The sequence below is a fragment of the Aotus nancymaae genome, unplaced genomic scaffold (genome assembly GCF_030222135.1).
Source record: "Aotus nancymaae isolate 86718 unplaced genomic scaffold, 86718_ANA_hifiasm-v0.15.2.pri h1tg000077l, whole genome shotgun sequence".
In the NCBI taxonomy this organism is placed as follows: domain Eukaryota; kingdom Metazoa; phylum Chordata; class Mammalia; order Primates; family Aotidae; genus Aotus; species Aotus nancymaae.
Window position 1 is genome coordinate 6,044,713 of NW_026988492.1, and position 17,065 is coordinate 6,061,777.

Below are 17,065 nucleotides of genomic sequence, written 5' to 3' on the forward strand. Positions count from 1 at the left end.
TTCCTAGAAAGATCTTGCTAGTCAGGTCTCCCTTGATTCCCCTAAATGAAAGAACCTTCTCCCTTACCCTGTATGATTTTACTTCTTTACCAACCTATATATGTGACATTTACATGAGTCATACATACAGATGTTGCAATGTATATACAATGAAACATTCTATTTAAATTATTTTAATGTATGTAATTTTAAATATATTACATATTTATTTCATATTAAACAGTATGCTGGGTGGGCATGACTTAGCTTTGCCTTGATAACTCAGTCATTTTTATGGGCATCAAATATTCAACTTGACCTTAGAGGAGGATGATACATCCTAGTGTGTGTGTGTGCACGCACGTGCACTCATTCATTTGGCATTAGCCTCCCCTACTAGAAAACAGTCTCCATGAAAGCAGGAACTTGGTCAGTTTTGCATATCCCTGTTACATAGGAACCAAGAACTGAAATTTTCTGTTCAATAAACATGTTGTGTGGTGAATAAAATGAGTGCCAGACTACTAAATACTATATTTTATTCTTTTTTGGTTTTCTTTTAGTTGCAGAATTAAGACAAATCTTTGAACCAAAGAAAAAAGAATTCTTAGAAATGAAAAGGTAAGATCTTTATAGTATGGCGTTAGGAAGTAGAAGAGAGCTTGGCAAAGCAGTATTTCATTTTCCTTTAGACTCGATTGCTGTTGCTCACTCTGCCTCTTTTGGTGTATTTCACAGAAAAGAAAGAATTGCCAGGCGCCTGGAAGGAATTGAAAATGACACCCAGCCCATCCTCTTGCAGAGCTGCACAGGGTTAGTGACTCACCGCCTGCTGGAGGAAGACACCCCTCGATACATGCGAGCCAGCGACCCTGCCAGTCCCCACATCGGTGAGCGAGGAGCTGGGTGGCCCATTTTCCAGCATGCTGCCTGGCTTGTTACACGTCGCCTTTTCCACCCAGTGGTGTCAGGACGTGAGATATTCCACAAAAGTGAACTGTGTTGATTCGTTTTTTGTAACACAAGGTTCCACTCTGTCACACAGGCAGGAATGCAGGAGTGTGATCACAGCTCACTGCAGCCTTGACTCCTGAGCTCAAGCTCAGGGGTTCTCCCGCCCCAGCCTCCTGAGTAGCTGGGACTACAGGCTTACACTACCACACCTGGCTAATTTTTTTTTTTTTTTTTTTTTTGAGACGGAGTTTTGCTCTCGTTACCCAGGCTGGAGTGCAATGGCGCAATCTCGGCTCACCGCAATCTCCGCCTCCTGGGTTTAGGCAATTCTCCTGCCTCAGCCTCCCAAGTAGCTGGGATTACAGGCACGCGCCACCATGCCCAGCTAATTTTTTGTATCTTTAGTAGAGACGGGGTTTCACCATGTTGACCAGTTTGGTCTCAATCTCTTGACCTCGTGATCCACCCACCTCGGCCTCCCAAACGGCTCACCGCAACCTCCGCCTCCTGGGTTCAGGCAATTCTCCTGCCTCAGCCTCCCGAGTAGCTGGGATTACAGGCGTGTGCCACCATGCCCAGCTAATTTTTTGTATTTTTAGTAGAGACGGGGTTTCACCATGTTGACCAGGACGGTCTCGATCTCTTGACCTCGTGATCCACCCGTCTCAGCCTCCCAAAGTGCTGGGATTACAGGCGTGAGCCACCGCGCCCAGCTGACCTGGCTAATTTTTTAAAACTTTTTTGTAGAGACTAAGTCTCACTATGTTGCCCAGGCTGGTCTCTAACTTCTGGCTTTTAGTGATTGTCTCACCTTGGCCTTCCAACATGCTGAAAATATAGGTGTGAGCCAATTGACTTGGCCTAATTTTTTGTTAAATGTATTTGTTTTTGTTTATTTTCATTTCATTTTATTTTTTAGAGACAGAGTCTCACTGTCACCTAGGCTGGAGTGCAGTGGCCTGATCACAGCTCACTGAAACCTCAACCTCCCAGGCTCAAGTGATCCTCCCACCTCAGCCTCCCGAGTAGCTGGGACTACCAGCATGTGCCATCATCCCCAGCTATTAAATGTATTTGTTAAACACAGCAACAACATGTATGTCATCTCTACCCTGCCTCATGGATAAGGCCTTCCAGTGTCACAGCTGTATGAAATGATTCCCCTCGCACATCATTGGGTAACTGAGGACCAGTCATTTTCCTCCCTAGACTGGGACCCTCAAAGGCAGTCACTGTGGCTTTCTGCACTGTCAGGGCCCTGCACAGGATCCCTGCTCTGAGACAGAGGCCTCTCACCATCCTCACCCAGCACAGGGAGCAGCTGCTCTCAGCAGGGAGCGTTAGAGGCAAAGCTGCACCTTGCATGATGATGGTTCTGACTCTGGAGATGCAACAAAACATTCTATTTAAGTTATTTTAATGTAGGTAATTTTAAGTACATTGCATATTTATTCCATCTTAAACAGTCTGTTGAGTGCGCATGATTCAGCTTTTCCCTCATCACTCAGTCATTGTCATTATCAAATATTCGACTTGACTTTAGGAGGGGAGGATGTACACAGGGCCATTCTTCCCACCACAGTCCCTGGCTTCCGACGCTCTGTGCTGCTGCTTTTTATTTATTTTTTATTTTATTTATTTTTGAGATGGAGTTTCGCTCTTGTTGCCCACACTGGAGTGCAATGGCGTGATCTTGGCTCACTGCAGCCTCTGCCTCCTGGGTTCAAGCAATTCTCCTGCCTCAGCCTCCTGAGTAGCTGGGATTACCGGCACATGCCACCACGCTCAGCTAACTTTTTTGTATTTTTAATAGAGATGAGGTTTCACCATGTTGGCCAGGCTGGTCTCGAACTCCTGACCTCAGGTGATCCACCAGCCTCCCAAAGTGCTAGGTTTACAGGAATGAGCCACAGTGCCTGGCCATGCTGCTGATTTTTACAGTGTTTTCTAGTTTCTTGTTCAGAGAGAGCTGTTGATCCCACTTTATGATGTTATCAGTTTGCTTATTTCTACAGTTTCCAATTTCTGGTTGCCAGAAAGCTAGAAAACTGAGATATTTTCAAATCACATGCAATTATTTTTTAAAAAGCCTGGGCTTGGTGGCTTACACCACTAGTCCCAGCACTTTGGGAGGTTGAGGCAGGAGGATAGCTTGAGCTCAGGAGTGCAAGATTAGCCTGGACAGCTAGACTCCATCTCTTAAAAAGTAATTACATGCATGAAATATCAATACATAGATCAGAGTCCCAAAATATATAGCCAGAAATAAACCCTAGTGTATATGAAATGGTAATCTGTGTAGTAAATGATAGTTTAAACATCACATAGTAGTGAAAAAAGGAATAATTATTTAATAAACTTGTAATGAAAAATATGGGTTCATCAGAGGGTGGGGAGAGGCATGTTCCTCTTCTCACTTCATACCACCCTCCAAAATTAGTTCCAGTCACCCACCTGTTTAATTTAAAGAAAATAATGGAAAAGATATATGAATATTTAATTCAGGTAGAACGGAAAAGTCTATACGGGAAGGGTTAAGGTAATAATGGAATGCCTGTTAGACTGTTAAGACCCTTAAAAATGATGTCTTCAGCCAGGTTTGGAGGCTCACACCTATAATCACAGCACTTTGGGAGGCCGAGGTGGGCAGATCACAAGGTCAGGAGTTCGAAGCCAGCCTGACCAATATGGTGAAACCCCGTCTCTACTAAAAATACAAAAATTAGCCAGGAGTGGTGGCATGCACCTGTAGTTCCAGCTACTTGGGAGGCTGAGGCAGGAGAATTGCTTGAACCCAGGAGGCAGAGGTTGCAGTGAGCCGAGATCATGCCACTGTACTCCAGCCTGGATGACAGAGCAAAACTGTAAAAAAGAAAAGCCTAGTGAATATTGATATGGGCCATATTGTTATGGTTGCTCTCAAATCCCAGGAAACCAGCATCCATCACTTGTTCAATGACAGCAGCTCAGTTGTCTGCTGTCTTTCCCAGAGGACTCTGAACTCATCCTGTGGCCTCCCCTGTGAAATCCTAAACTCCACACAAAAGGGTAAATCAGTAAGGGGAAATAATCAGTGAACAAGGACTGAGACGTTCTCAGGAGTGAGGTGGCTGAGCTGAAGTTAAAGCCATGCCTTACATGGGTTGCAGAATCTGCACCATTCACAGCCTTTGTAGATTTCACTTCAGATCTCAGACTTCTTCAGCAGCCCAGGTCAGTCACTTTAGGTGAAGACACCTTGGTGAGAAACTGGTCCTTCCCAGCATGGGCACCCAGGTGTGCGCCGTGTACAGTAGAGCGTGTCTCTCTGTGTGTAAATACATGTCTTGAAATCTGTACCTTTTGTCCATGTGACCTCCTCGTAGGCCGATCAAATGAAGAGGAGGAAGCTTCTGATTCTCCTCTAGAAAAGCAAACTCGATCTAAATACTGCACAGAAACCTCTGGCATCCACGGCGATTCACCCTATGGTTCCGGTACCATGGACACCCACAGTCTGGAGTCCAAAGCAGAGAGAATTGCAAGGTACAAAGCGGAAAGAAGACGACAGCTGGCAGAGAAATACGGGCTGACTCTGGACCCCGAGGCCGACTCCGATTATTTATCCCGCTATCCCAAGTCCAGGAAGGAGCCTGATGCTGTCGAGAAGCGGGGAGGAAAAAGTGACAAACAGGAGCAGTCAAGCAGGGATGTGAGTTCTCCATACCCCGGGACAGAGACGATGGGGCTCAGGACCTGTGCAGGTGAATCCAAGGACTATGCCCTCCACGGGGGTGACAGCGCTTCCGACCAGGAGGTGCTGCTGAACATAGAAAACCAAAGACAAGGTCAAGAGCTGAGTGCCACCTGGCAGGACCACGACCTGCCCCCAGCCGCCGAGAGTTCCTTGACCTTCTCTTTCTCTGGGCGAGAATCCTCCTTCACGGACGTGCCACGGTCTCCAAAGCACGCGCACAGCTCCTCCCTGCAGCAGGCAGCCTCCCGGAGCCCCTCCTTTGGTGACCAACAGCTGCCCCCTGAGGCCCGACCCAGGTAAGCATCCAGCCCATGCTAACCACCCTGAACGCAGGAGAATACCTTCTTTTTGCCTCTCTGTGTGATAGGGTTTGGGTATTCTTAGCATCCTGTGGAGGTCAAGGCTCATTGGAGAAATATCATGGTATATGATTCTTCTTTCTTTTTTTTTCAGAGACAGGGTCCCACTCTGTTGCCCAGGCTGGAATACAGTGGTGCCATCACAGCTCACTGCAGCCTTGAACTCCTGGGCTCAAGCAGTCCTCCCACCTAAGCCTCTTAAGTAGCTGGGAGAACAGGCACATGCCACCGTGCCCAGCTAAGTTTTACCTTTTTTTCTGTAGAGACAGGGTCTCGCTATGTTGCCCAGGCTGATCTTGAATTCCTGGCCACAAGAGATTCTCCTGTTCAACCTCCCAACACGCTGGGATTACAGGGATGAGCCACCACACCTGGCCTAAGATTCTTACATTTCCACAGTATCAAAACAGGTTCTACCAAAGCAGGAAGCCTCGTGTTCTTTTGTTTCTTATGTTCTTTTTAAAAACAAGCTGAATGGGTGTCATGGTCACACTTTCATGGATGCCTCACTTCAGGACCCCTCTTCCTGGGTTTCTCACCTGCCTGTCATAGTTCATCTTTTTGAGGGTTTTCTGTAATCATATCTGAGACCGAGGATTGTTAGTGATTGCTTTTGTTGCTGAGATTAGAATCACAGAGCAGAAGAAGCAGCACTAACCTATGGAAGCGTCTCAGCGCAGGGCACAGGCGTACAACTGCCAGGTACACGGAATAGAACTAGAATGCTTAGTTCTATAAGTATAGCACACACTAGGACACAGGCGTGTGTGAGAACCCCGCATTATAAAGATCAGCCGTTAGACAAACCGCTGTGTAAAAGGATCCACTCAAGATAAGAGCCACTCCCGTTTGGAGAAATTAAAAAAGGTACGAAATCAGAAAGTCAGATGCCAGAAGAGAATATGTGTTTATTCCCAGATTTACACTTTAAAAGTGTGATGACCATATTAAAAAATGTAATTTACTTAACTGTCTTACTTAAAGCTTTGGGCTAATTGTCTAAGTGGATCTTAAGGGTATTTTTCAGTTTGAACAACCAGTAGCTTCCCAGGTGAATTGAGAAGGGATGAGAACCTAAGGTCAGGCAGATTCATTCTGAAAGAAGAAGATTCATATGTGGGAAACACCCCTATTTGTTTCCCTCTGGGACAGAGGGTTGCACACCTGGCCATCTCTAAGTGGCAGTAACACCTCTGAAGCAGACCCTTGTGGTATTGAAATTTATTTATTTATTTATGTTTATTTTTTGAGACGGAGTTTCGCTCTTGTTGCCCATGCTGGAGTGAGTGCAATGGCACGATCTTGGCTCACCGCAACCTCTGCCTCCCAGGTTCAGGGGTTCCAGCAACTCTCCTGCCTCAGCCTCCCGAGTAGCTGGGATTACAGGCATGTGCCACCACACCTGGCTAATTTTGTATTTTTAGTGGAGACGGGGTTTCTCCATGTTGGTCAGGCTGGTCTCAAACTTCCAGCCTCAGGTGATCCACCCCACCTCAGCCTCCCAAAGTGCTGAGATTACAGACATGAGCCACCACGCCTGGCTGGTCTTTTGTTTGGGGAATTTGCATTTCATCATAGAAACTATGTTCTTGGGTTAGTTACTCCCTACCAAAGGAAGTCCTTCATGTATTTTTTGAGGAGGCCAAAGAACCTAACAGACTCCAGTTTAGAAAGAATATTAGAGATATATAACTACACTGGTTTAAAAGAAATAAGGAATCTAATTTCAGATTGCCACATGTTGACAGCTGTTGAAGTTCTTATCATGGTATCTGAGTTAGTTACCTAGATTACATATAATAGATTCTCAATAAGATTTTAAATGAGTTATAATAGTAATTAAGACTTTGTTAAGCATTCCAAGTAAAAAGACAGGATACTTCATATTTTGTGTTGAGTTAAAATCTTAATATTCAAAAATGTGTATAACGTGTCTTAAGACCTAGACAAAAGCATTTTTGACATATTTATTCCTGTAACAAAATAAAGCCACTTCTTCATAAATTATTTTGAAGATGCATATTACCTAGAAGTTTTCATAAGCCAAGTGTTAGCTTCACAGCACTTTAGTTTCATGAAAAAGATTTAAAAGGATTAAGAAATTATAAAGGACTTCTAGAAGAGATGCAAGCCTTATTTTCTAAGCCATTTAAGATATACAATTCTATGATTCATAGGCAAAGAAACACAAATTAGTTTATATATTTAGTAGGAAAATACCTGAGATATATTTACATAAAGAGGGATGGAAAATGTGTGACAAACTTGACATTTAAAAAAAATTAAGATTTACGGCTGGGCGCGGTGGTTCACGCCTCTAATCCTAGCACTTTGGGAGGCTGAGGCGGGTGGATCACGAGGTCAAGAGATCGAGACCATCCTGGTCAACATGGTGAAACCCCGTCTCTACTAAAAATACTGAAAATTGGCTGGGCATGGTGGCGCGTGCCTGTAGTCCCAGCTACTCGGGAGGCTGAGGCAGAATTGCTTGAACCCAGGAGGCAGAGGTTGCGGTGAGCCGAGATCACGCCATTGCACTCTGGCCTGGGTAACAAGAGCAAAACTCCATCTCAAAAAAAAAAAAAAAAAATTAAGATTTACGTTGTAATGACAGCATTTATTCAGCTTGTAAAAATGGATTTACAATGGATAAAATTCTGCATAGACATTCTTTATCTAGAGCCAGGAAATTCAAGTTTCAGAAAGTCATTGTCTGACTCCTATTTAGGAAGAAGCAAGATGAACCAAAAAAATACGTTGTAACCTAAAACAGTAACAGAGGAAACCTCGGTGACCTAAATAACAGTTTGTGAAAATAATAATGTCATCTGATACGGAAACATGTAACTGAAAACTTTACAATTAACAAGGGAAGAAAAAAGTATCCGTAAATAATTTTTAATGCTGTGGTTTTTTGTGGATTTTTTTTCTGCCACTAAAATGGAATATTTTTCTCACTGCTACACTCTCTTATCATCTAGCTCTGCCAGACTTTTTGGCTATGAAATCTCTGAATCCACTCATTCCCATTTAATCATTTTATTCTGTGCTTGCTAGGCTGTTTTATTATTTACATATGAATATACCATCAAAAGACCACCAATAGTGTCCTAAACATTCAAATGTGAGCCTCATCTCCAATACTCAGTTTTTGAATGTGCTCACGTACACTAACACCTGTACACACCTGTGCTATACACAGAATAATCATAGATTTTTTTTTTTTTTTTTTAGATGGAGTCTCGCTCTGTTGCCCAGGCTGGAGTGCAATGGCACAGTCTTGGCTCATTGCAACCCTCCGCCTCTGGGGTTCAAGTTATTCTCCTGCCTCAGCCTTCTGAGTAGCTGGGATTATACGGGGCCCACCACGACGCCCAGCTAATTTTTGTATTTTTAATAGAGACGGGATTTCACCATGTTGGTCAGGCTGGTCTGGAGCTCCTGACCTTGTGATCCACCCACCTCATCCTCCCAAAGTGCTGGGATTATAGGCGTGAGCCACCATGCCTGGCCAATAATCATTAATTCTTATAGTTCACTATACTATATACTCTTTAAGCATAGGACAATATTTAGGACAATATTTAGCTGAGTAATAAATTGATTTTACAGTCTTTAGTATTCAGTTTATATGATAAAGAAGATTTTTTAAAAATTAGTTAACTGATTAGTTGACATCATAGGATCCTTAGCTTAGAAATTCTGTTAGATGCCCAGGAATTCAGATGAACAGGTTGTTCTGAAGAAAACTAAGAATGTACATAGTAACAAAATAGGTGAAGTAGAGAATAGTGAGACACTTCCAGCCCCACGTCTCCAACCCTTCCAAACCTGTAAACTTGGAATTTGAGAAATGGTATCTGCTGGAGAGGTGGTGGTACTGATATGAACCATTCTTTGTTAATTCCACCAGTGAATTTTAGAATAAAATCCAAAGGGATTCTGGTCCTGTGGATTATTCAAATTAAACATCTGAGCTTCTGCTACTACTAGAAATTCAAATACAAAGCTCTTGTTGAATTTGCTACTTTGTACATCTCATGTATCTATATAAAGGAAATGCGCTGTCTTAGTTACTTTGATGAAGAAACTTTGTTACTTTTATGAGGAAACTCACTGTCTCCAGTCCTGCTGCTGCCTTTGCTCAGCATCTGGCCTGCACTCTCTGTTCTCAGGGAACTACATGACTGGCAAAGAGTGTGAAATGGAAGGTAGACCTCATTTTTTAGTGATGATCCACTCTAGAAAACCCCTGTTTGTTAGTTTTGTTTGTCATTTCTGTACTGCAGCCCTTCACCACTCCTTTCTCCCTAACGAATTGTATCCTTGGTGGTCAGAACACGATATGGAAGTTACATGCAGAGCTGAGGCTGACATTGGACCCCTGGGAGAGTTGCCATTGGTGGATGATGGTTTGAGCAGGGTTCTCTGTGGACAGCAGAGAGCCAAGGATCAGCTCAGGAAATAGAGCAGGGCAACTCTCTGGAATGCAGCTTCTGTAACACCTTGACATGGTGCAGACTGAGCCACTAAGAAAGGAATGGGCTTGTGCTAGACACTTGGAGTTTATTTTTGACTGCGTTTGCTCATCACCCAACGAGAAGTTTTAGTTTAAACTAGACTCTTGGCTCAGTGGTCTGTTTCTATGCACTGAGAGCATCCAGACTCCCATGTCCACTAGCAGGCAGGTTTTCTGACACAGGCTGTGGGATTCAGGACAGCACATCATGGAGAAACATACATCTCGGGAGCCACTCTCTAAAGAAAAGACCTCTAGGTCCTCCTCCCAGCTTGTTCTGTTGTTGGAATGGAATCGGCTTCACCTTTCAGTCCCTGCACCCCCAAACACCTGTGTTCCCTGCCATACTCTAGAATCCCAGCTATTAAAATAGATGGGTAAGTCATTCCCTTTTTTCATTTCATTCTATTCTTATTGGCAAGTGAAAATTCTTGTTTTTTTTTTTTTTTTTTTTTTTTTTTTTGCCCAGGCTGGAGTACAGTGGCACAATCCCACTGCAGCTTGACTTCCTGGGCTCAAGTGATCCTCCTGCCTCAGCCTCCTGAGTAGTTGGGACTTAACAGGCACACACCACTACACCCGGCTAATTTTTATATTTTTTTGGTAGAGATGGGATTTCACGGTATTGCCCAGGCTGGTCTCGAACTCCTGGCCTCAAGCGATCCACCCGCCTTGGCCTCCCAAAGTGCTGGAACTACACGGGTGAGCCACCAGGCCTGGCAGACAATTTCTATTCATTGGATTAAATATAAATATATCTCCCCAAACCTTAGCTGCTCTGTACACTAGCTAAAAACTCAAAGGTGTGCAAGATTTTAAATGCAAAATTTTGTCCTTGAGCCTGTGTTCTTGCAAATTTTACACCTGTACATATCTGCGGAACGGTGATTAGCAGTTTTCCAAACAAGCAACTTTCAGTAAATTAACTGTTAATTTTAATGAGATTCAGAAGTTAATAGCCATTCTTAATGTTTTATAATTAGAAGCTGTTATATAATTAGAGCTGGACACCCACATGGTGAAACTAATTTTACTGTGCTGGATTTTACTTCACTTTGGTAACAAGAGGCGGTTTTTAGTCTATAGACTCTTGGGAGTTGCAGCGAGTTAAAATGTGTTTTATATACGGTTATATACTTAGGATACAACCCAAGGGCAACCCCTGGCCTTTATGAAAACTTGGGGTGAGTTATTTCCTGGCAGTATAATTCTCTGCCAGCCAGTTGCTGCATTAAAACAGTTCTGATACACCTGAAGTCACCACCTCCTTGTTCTGGTCCCCAGTAACCCTATAAGCCTCTCCCCTTGTAGATGATCTCTGCCCTGTGAAGAGCTGGCTCACCCCAAGGTTCCACAAAATAAATTGTCTGTTTATGAGAGCAAAGCTTTTTAAGCACCATATGTAACACATGCATATAAACTGTTTCTACAGTGTCCCTGACCTTTTTTTCTAAACTCTCTAACTTGTAAAGGACAAACCCCGCAAACGCCCTGTTTGACAATGATGAAAATTAGCACTGACGTAAGGAATCTCAGACTCTTAGAAGTAATCCTGGAGACTATTTAGTTTAAAAACCCAGTTTATACATGGAAAAAACTAAAGATTTTAAAAGTTACTTGATCGAGACCATAGACCTTCTTCGACAAAACTGAGACCGTCATCCGTCCATTCGTGCACGTTCTCTGCACCCGTCAGAGCTCTTTCCGCTGCACGCCACTCTCCATTTATGTCAAGGCTATTTTTCATCATCGTGGAAGGAGGGTTCGCTGGGTTTTGTCTTTTTTTTCTTTTTTTTGAAATGGAGTCTCACTCTGTCGCCCAGGCTAGAGTGCAATGGCGCAATCTCCGCTCACTGCAGCCTCTGCCTCCTGGGTTCAAGTGATTCTCCTGCCTCAGCCTCCTGAGTAGCTGGGACTACAGGCATGCACCACCATACCCAGTTAATTTTTTGTACTTTTAGTAGAGACAGAGTTTCACCATGTTAGCCAGAATGGTCTCGATCTCCTGACCTCGTAATCCGCCCGCCTCGACCTCCCAAAGTGCTGGGATTACAGGTGTGAGCCACCACACCTGGCCTTGAAGGTTAGAGAGTCTAGGAAAAAAGATTAGGGCACTGTAGAAACATACGTATAGAAACATCCGTATTTATGGATTTGCACAAGGCACTTAAAGCCTTCTCAAAAAAGAAAATGAAAAACTTTTAGTCTAGGATGATTCAAACTCACTGGGCATCCTTCCATGTATCCATACCTCATCGCTGTTGATTCGGGGGTTAACTTCAGCTCTCAGGTAGTCCAGCTAATCACTCAGGAAAATTGTATTGAGCCTCCTGTGTGCCAGGCACTGTGCTCCTGGTAGGGCAGATACGTTTTGTTTTGAGTATAGAAATAACTACCACACTGTGGGGTAAACATGGATCTCCAGGCCAAGGTTGGGTGACGTGGGAGTACCGAGGATGGGGAATTAACTCTTCCCCTTGGGGAAGTGAACCAAGTCCTTAAGGATATGGTGGGTGTGCTAGATGTGGGGGGAGGCTGCCCCAGGCAGGAAGGCACAGACGTCCAACATGGACCTGGAAGGAGGAGGATGGGAGGAGTTGGAGAGCCTGGTGAGAACAGTCACGGACCGCCTCGGATGACATAATCAGGCGTGTTTGGCCTTTGCCGTGTGGACAGTGAGAAGTGCCTGGAGGATTTTAAAGCAAGGATGATTGATCATGAATTTGCAAGTTCTGCTCCAGAGGAGTGTGGAGGATTGGTCTGAAGGATAATCCTTTCCCATAGGGGAGGCCCATTAACTGGTTGCAGTTACCTAGGTCTGAGATAATCAGGGCTCCAGTTCCAGTTGGGGCTTTGTCGTTAACCTGACCCTATCTGGAATTTCTTTTTTTTTTTTCACTTTTATTTTTATTTTTATTTTTTTGAGATGGAATCTTGTTCTGTTGCCCAGGCTGGAGTGCAATGTTGCGATCTTGGCTCACTGCAACCTCCGCCTCTCGGGTTTAAGCGATTTTCCTGCCTCAGCCTCTGAAGTAGCTGGGATTACAGGTGCCTGCCACCACACCTAGCTAATTTTTTTTCTTTTCTTTTCTCTCTTTTTTTTTTTTTTTTTTTTTTAAGTAATAGAGACGAGGTTTCACCATGTTGGTCAGGCTGGTCTCAAACTCCTGACCTCAGGTAATCCACCTGTCTTGGCTCCCAAAGTGCTGGGATTATAGGCATGAGCCATCGCACCCAGCCTTGGCATTTTTTTCAATAGTCTGGGAGATATTAATGGTAGGGGTGATCAGATTTCTAGGGGAGGGATTGTAAATAAATTTGATGACTAAAAGAGAGGAGAGGAGAGAGTTGGAGGGGGAAGAAGGAGTGGGGGAGAGAGAGAATAGGAGCTCGTAGGCAAGAGAGCACGTGTACCTGGAACAATGGTTAGAAACTAACAAGATGAAATTTAATAAAGTCCTGTATTTAGAGGGAAAAACATCAGTGCACAAGTTCAGTATTGGGGAAAGCTGATTCGACAGCAGTTCATGGGAAACAGACCTAGGGTTTTAGTTGACAGCAAGTTCTTTATACGACTGCCAAAGTGACTAGTCCACTCTCGGGGACATTAATGAAAGTGAGTCACCAATAGCACAGGTAGGCAGTGGTCTCCCTGCGTCCTGCAGTGGCCAGATTACATCTGAGGATCTCTTTCCAATAGGGCCACTGACAAATTCACCCAGAAAAGGGTCCATCTTCCCATCTGCCCTGCTTTCCTGACCTTTCCAGGTTTTTATTTTATTTTGTAACTTCTCTCTGTCTTAACCCGTTTATGCCTGAGGTGGCAATTTTTTTAATTTTTGCAGTCAGACCTTGGCAATGATCTTGACCAGCAGGATATAAATAACTCCCACATGCTTAGTGTTCCAGTAATGGAACACCAGGCATAAATGGGCTAATAGAAACTGGGATCATTTTTGGAGTCACTTCCACTTTCTGTGGTGTTTAGACTCTGCACCAGTCGCTCTCATGATTAGACTGTGAGTTTCCTAGAGACAGAGCTGGAGCTTGGCTCAGCTTGGCATAGGGAGCCCTGATGTTATCAGTTTGGCTTCTGGGTTGCTGATGATTGTACTGGAGGGGAAAAGAAGAGAAAGAGGTCATGAGCCAAATGAGGAGTCCCACAGATGCCACTTCACAGACACCTATGTCCTAGGAAGGATATTCAAATGCCCAGCACCTAATGGGTACAAGAAATAGAAAGAATAAGACCTACTATGTGATAGCACAACAGGGTGATTATAGTCAATAATAAGTGTGCATTTTAAAATAACTAAAAGTATACTTCAATTGTTTGTGACACAAAGGATAAATACTTGAGGGGATGGACACCCCATTCTCCATGATGGGATTATTATGCGTTGCATGCCTGGATCAAAACATCTCAGGTACCCCATAAATATATACATGTCCCATGTACCCACAAAAAATTAAAAACAAATGCCAGGCACCCTAGATCATGGCTGTCATACCCAGAAGAGGATTTTAGCAATTTTGTAAGGATTTTTCCAGACACGGCACTGTGGATTTGGTATTAAGCCCTTCTGTAAGTCTGGTGAGGATGATTGCAGTGATAGCAGTACTTTAGTAGAAGCTTTAAGAGAAGAGGAGATACCCCTGCCTTGGTCATTTTCATATCTCCTTCACTGCAACTGGGATATCCAATAATTCCAAGTGACCTAGCAAATCATTTCTGAATGAATGTTCTGCCGTTTTCTGTGTTTGCTTAAAGTGTCAGCAAACTATGGCAGTGCTGTTTGAAATAGCCAATGTGCAAACTGTGTGTCGTTGCACAGCCTGTGAGACACTTGCACCCGAATGTAAGTCATGTACGGTTTCCTTCATTGAGAAAATCACGCCGTGGAGAAAATGTCAGCGAACGACACAGCAGGCTCAGCGCGTGGTTAATTTCCCTCTGGTGCGGACTTTTATCTACTCATAGACCAGGGACACCAATCAGCGGAACACACTGTGAGCAGCGCTTGTTTAGACAACAGGGCGGTTTCTGCTTCGTCTGGGATTGGGGTTCTCGTATGTGGTCTTGAGTCAGGCTGCTCATAAATATTATTAAACAGTAAATGGGAATCGTGGTAAGTGAGCAGAAGATCATCGGCCGCTTGTGGAGCCCTGTGAGCTCAGTCCACAGCCCCGACAGGCTGCTTCTAGTCTAGTCTCATGACGAAATCTGTCAGGTCCCCGATTACCTTATTCTAGGAGTGGTGTTTCAGATCAGATGAGGGGATGCCAGCCCAGCCTCGCGCCTCCCTCAGATTCCAGCATTTTCTGACAGTTGTGCTGTGTGCACATCCCTCCTGCCTTCCTCCTTTCTGCGCTGGGGTTACAGCATTTGGACCTTCAGCGCTGAGATGAGCTCAGAGGGAGACTGGAAGAAATTGGTTATCTCACATGTTTACCTTGCTTCTGCTCTCAGAAAATGCTACGTTTTCATTACTCAAGAAGTCCTTACTCTATAACCTAATGATGATATATTTTTTAAATGAGATACAATTTACATCAAATGCACAGATTTTAAAGATGCAGCTTGGTGAGTTTGCGTAAATGTGTAACCATTACCCCAGTTAGGAGAGGAAACATTTCCATCATCCTCTGTGTCTCTGTCCCCCAGAATTGATTCTTGACTCGTGCAAAGGCTGCTGTAGCCTCACAGTATCCTGTTTTCATCTCATTATGTTGTATAAAGCAAATCTCCCACTGTTAATTTTTTTTTTTTTTTTTTTTTTTTTGAGACAGAGTCTTGCTCTGTTGCCCAGGCTGGAATATAGTGGCTCTATCTCAGCTCACTGCAACCTCTGCCTCCTGGGTTCTAGCAATTCTCCTGCCTCAGCATCCCAAGTAGCTGGGACTACATGCACACACCACCATGCCCAGCTAATTTTTGTATTTTTAGTAGAGACAGGGTTTTACCACGTTGGCCAGGCTGGTCTTGAATTCCTGACCTCGTGATCGGCCCGCCTCAGCCTTCCAAAGTTCTGGGATTACAGGTGAGAGCCACTGTGCCCTCCACTGTTAATTTCTTAACCAAGCCTTGTTTATCAAAAATAATTAAGCATAACATTAAGGAACACTTCATGAAATAATGTCACAGAATATCAAAAGAATAAAGAGAAAATAAAAATAAAGAGAAAAATAACCACCATAATTCAGATGTGATCTTTTTTTTTACTCATTTTTTTTAAAAACTCACTTGCTATTTTATTACCTCTCCAAAACAATGCCCTCTGGGCCCCAGAAGTAAATTTTGCATTTGATTGAAGGATATATCTTAAAATCTGAGTTGGGGCATCCCTTAGCCAACCCCCTCGGTATTATAATCAGGCTGTGCTGCTCCAAGGTGGAAAACTCAGTCCACAACCTTCCACCGCCTGACTCCTTTGATTTTATATTGTTCATTGGAGAAACAAAGGAAGAAGGTAATTGGGTTCTGCAGAATTCATGGGTAATCGAGTAATTCTGCTGACGGTGGAACCGGCACTAGAGAGAGCTCCGCATCCCGTCGGGGGGGTTGGCTGTGACCAGGAAGTTCTTGGTGTCTTCGTTGCTTAACCTTAGAGCCGGTGAACTCTGGCACCCCAACCTCATTCTAACCCATTCAAGCCAAGGAAGCAACCATTTTTTAGGATGTGGAAGCTTGTAGCTCTGGAAGGCTGGAAGGTATAGGCTGGGGGGGTCCCATTGCACTGGGTCCAAACCCCACCCTTTTGTTACCAGCCGGGTGACTGTGGGCAGTTCATGTCCTTTTTCCCTTGCACCTAGAGGTCTGGATCTATAAAACGGGATGAGAAGACCTCACAGAGTTGCTGTGGAGATTATCAGTCACCAGTTCATCCATTCCATGAGCATCTGAGACCTGCTATTCGCCATTCATAGTTCTGAGTGGCGAGGAGATGAACGTGCATGAAGCCTCTCTCTCCGGAGGCTGACACATCCTAGTGAAGAGAGAGGGCTGCCACGGAGGGGGTGGGTGGTAGGGATGACGTTGGCAAGACTGCAGATCTGGGAGGGCCTCAGAGTCACCGCGCAGGCTTTGGGTGTTGTGCTACTTGATATGTGGAGCCATAGGAGGGTTTCAATAAGAGGAATGACCCAGCTGCCTTACATTTCAAAACACTACTCTGGCTGCCAAGCTGGAGATAGACTTTAGGGGGGCCAGGATGAAAACAGGTAGAATAATGAGGTCATCTTGGTAACGTAGGTGAGAGGCGGTGGTGGCTTGAACTAGAATGACAGCAGCAGGGGTGGAGGAAGGACGTTATATTTTGAAGGTAACCAGGGGAACTTGCTAATGAGGTAAGGTGTGGTGTTTGAAAGAAACAGAGGAGTCAAAAGCAAGTCCCAATTTTTGGCCAAGGCAACTCGAAGCAGGGATTTGCCATAGGGAAGACTCCAGTCCAAGCTGGGACAGAGGGAAGTTGAGAGTTCATTTTCTGGGCATGTACATTTAAGATGTCTATTAGATAC

At 44.2% G+C, this 17,065-nt stretch overlaps 1 protein-coding gene across 17 annotated transcripts in view; it reads left to right on the forward strand.

Moving 5' to 3' along the window:
• The window catches only part of SVIL (supervillin), a 182,065-nt gene that overhangs the window by 76,336 nt on the left and 88,664 nt on the right, over positions 1-17,065 (forward strand). For all 17 annotated transcript variants that reach the window (XM_064368542.1, XM_064368539.1, XM_064368536.1 and 14 more), the window contains exons 4-6: positions 543-600; positions 718-869; positions 4,299-4,965. In XM_064368542.1, the coding sequence (XP_064224612.1) occupies positions 593-600; positions 718-869; positions 4,299-4,965 (827 nt within the window). In that variant the 5' untranslated portion in view covers positions 543-592. The remainder of the gene's footprint in view (positions 1-542; positions 601-717; positions 870-4,298; positions 4,966-17,065) is intronic.